Genomic DNA, 2653 nt, shown 5'->3' on the forward strand with positions numbered 1-2653 from the left:
CTAGTCAACGTTTCCACAACTATCCACCCCAATATCAACAGTCAGTATTTTTAGTTAAGTTACCAGTATGTAGTTTCATAGTTTTATTTTTATTCGGTTCAATTAAACGATCTTTTTATTTAATTGCATTTTAATAAATAAATTAATGTACGATTCGCTTATGCTTTTGAGTTTGTGTTTGCGTGTGTTTTCTTTTGCGTTTGCATTTTTGTTTGAGTTTGTGTTTCTGTTTGTGTTAGCGTGTTGCGTTAGCGTGTTGCGTTAGCGTGTTGCGTTAGCGTTACTTTTTTTTCTTTTTCGCGGTATTTAACTGAAGTTTGGCAGTGGGTTTTATCCAAACAACCTATGGCCCGTTGACTCGTGCTTCATCATTCTCGGTTTCTAGATTGGATTGCGGAATTTCTGAAGCTTTATCACGAGCTCTCCAGTCTTACCATTCTGACCCCAATGTAATTTTTCATTGTTTGACTTATTATAGTCAAATACTTTGTTTCTTTATTTAAGTTTTGAAACTATTTCAGCGAATCAAATTATCTTATATGAATGTGGGACGGTGTGGTCTAGTGGTAGAGAACTAGACTGCCAAATCGCTGAACCGAAAGTCTAGAGTTTGAATCCGGGCTCAAGTAAACCGTCCCTGAGTCCACTCAGCTCTGATGGGTACCTAACTAACGTTAAGTAAAACAATAGAGGCTGGACATAGTGCTCACCAGACTTTCTTTTCATAAGCCGCGTTCCCTGAAACAGATGAATTCTACTTAATCTTCACCATTTGTCTTGGGCATAAACGGATTAAAAAGATTAACGCTGTTCGGTTAAGATCTAAAGAGAAAATATCTAAATAAATCTATGTTTTAATTCGTGTCAACCAAAAGCTAAAATAGCAGGATAAACTAACTACATCCAATAAAATATTCAAATATGTCACCCCTCCCCCCCCACACACACACGGATAACTTGACTGACGTATCCAAAACATGTACACCGGATCTAAAGCTATGTTTTAAATAAATATTGTCAACACATCCTGTTTATTGTCTATTATATAAGACTCGTAACTCTTGTCTGAACCTTGTCCTACTTGGTTATCTGAGCATAACCTGATCTGTTTGTATGCGGCCCATTGACGTAAAACCACTGGGGCGAATGCCACGACTTTATGTTATGGTTTCAAACACACTGAAAACGTAACAATGTCTTGCAACGGGTGCACTGTGCTTAGTGGAGCGTAGTTCCTTCATGAATAAATTGTCTGTCTTTTTGAAAGATGAAGGATAGGAAACATGTGCCGTTTTATAGGATGTCTAAAAAAATATGGTAATACCTGACCTATTTAGATTTAAAGAAACATAATAGAGGTCTGAGAATGACATATATATATATATATATATATATATATATATATATATATATATATATATATATATATATAATTTAGTAATTGATGTGAATCCAGGTAAGCTAAAAAATTGGAAGTAACCTTAACAGTTCAGAGTTTAGTAAATTATTTTTTTTTCATACCAACATTTTAAATTGTAACACAGAATATGTTATTTAGGCTTGAAAATTATGCAGATTCTTACGACTAAAGAGAGGTTATCAGCAAGCATACTTTGTGTATGCATATTAAATTTGTGCTGGTTGCAACAGACGCACCACTGATTCAATTAAGTAGCAACTTTTGTTCACATACCGTGAAAATCACAGTACCACAGTGCACGATTCCTTGATTTAAATTTCCTGTAATTTGAGTAGTCTTCGGCTACGTGATAAAATTTATTTCCTTTTAGAATTAGTATATTATTTTCAAATATGAATGCTAAAAAACGTTCAATCTCTATTGTTAAAATTTACTTTTAGGTAGTGTTTTTTTTTTTTTTAAATATAAACGATAAAAATGAAGTTGTAAATATAATATATACTTTTATGTTTTGTTTATTAATTATAATGAAATAATGAGTGTATTACTCGGATGTTTTTGCTATCTTTATTTAAAACATATTTTTTATTACTAATTACTTTGGCAAGAACACAATTACAAATTATAAGTTATCACCAAAACCAAAAAAATAAACAGAGAAAAATATTTTATTGTTATTTCCATAAGAATACAAAAGTTTATAACAAAGAACTTATGGGTGGTGTGTAAGTTTACAAATTATATAACACAAACTCTACCAACAGCGATAGTAACTCCATTGCTTGCTAGTTATGCCGTAAACAATACCACCAATTGCGATTAGCATACCGCCAATTATACTCAGAATAAAAGAATAGCCTATGGACGACTTTTCCGGATTGTTGATAGCAGCGCCCCATATGATGATGCCAATCACAATAAATATAACTGAAAAACAATTTAAAGAAATCGGTTATAGAAATATTAAAAAAAAACCGTCATGATATTAAGAATTAAGATAAACTTAAAATAAATGTATAGAGCTTTCTCATTTCAGAAAAATTGTAAAATTCTGAGGGGTCGGCGTGGTCGAGTCAGTAAAGCTCGTGGTTGCTAAACCGAAAAGTCTCGAGTTCCAACCCTTGGGCAGATGAGGCTCGTTAGCTGGGGACAGCCACTCTTCTAGGAGAGACAACTCCAAAATTAAACAACTGCTCCCTTGTAGTTTGTTCTTGGTTGGACAAAGGCTATGGA

General features: G+C 33.2%; 1 protein-coding gene across 1 annotated transcript in view; it reads right to left on the reverse strand.

Annotated features, from left to right (window-relative positions):
- Positions 1–2146: 2146 nt before the first annotated feature.
- LOC131947537 (uncharacterized) overlaps positions 2147–2653 on the reverse strand; it is a 2346-nt gene continuing 1839 nt past the window's right edge. The window contains exon 4 of the mRNA XM_059308784.1: positions 2147–2347. Within this exon, the coding sequence (XP_059164767.1) occupies positions 2206–2347 (142 nt within the window). The 3' untranslated portion in view covers positions 2147–2205. The remainder of the gene's footprint in view (positions 2348–2653) is intronic.

The sequence above is a fragment of the Physella acuta genome, unplaced genomic scaffold (genome assembly GCF_028476545.2).
Source record: "Physella acuta isolate Inbredline_101_S28 unplaced genomic scaffold, ASM2847654v3 ptg000597l, whole genome shotgun sequence".
Taxonomy (NCBI): domain Eukaryota; kingdom Metazoa; phylum Mollusca; class Gastropoda; family Physidae; genus Physella; species Physella acuta.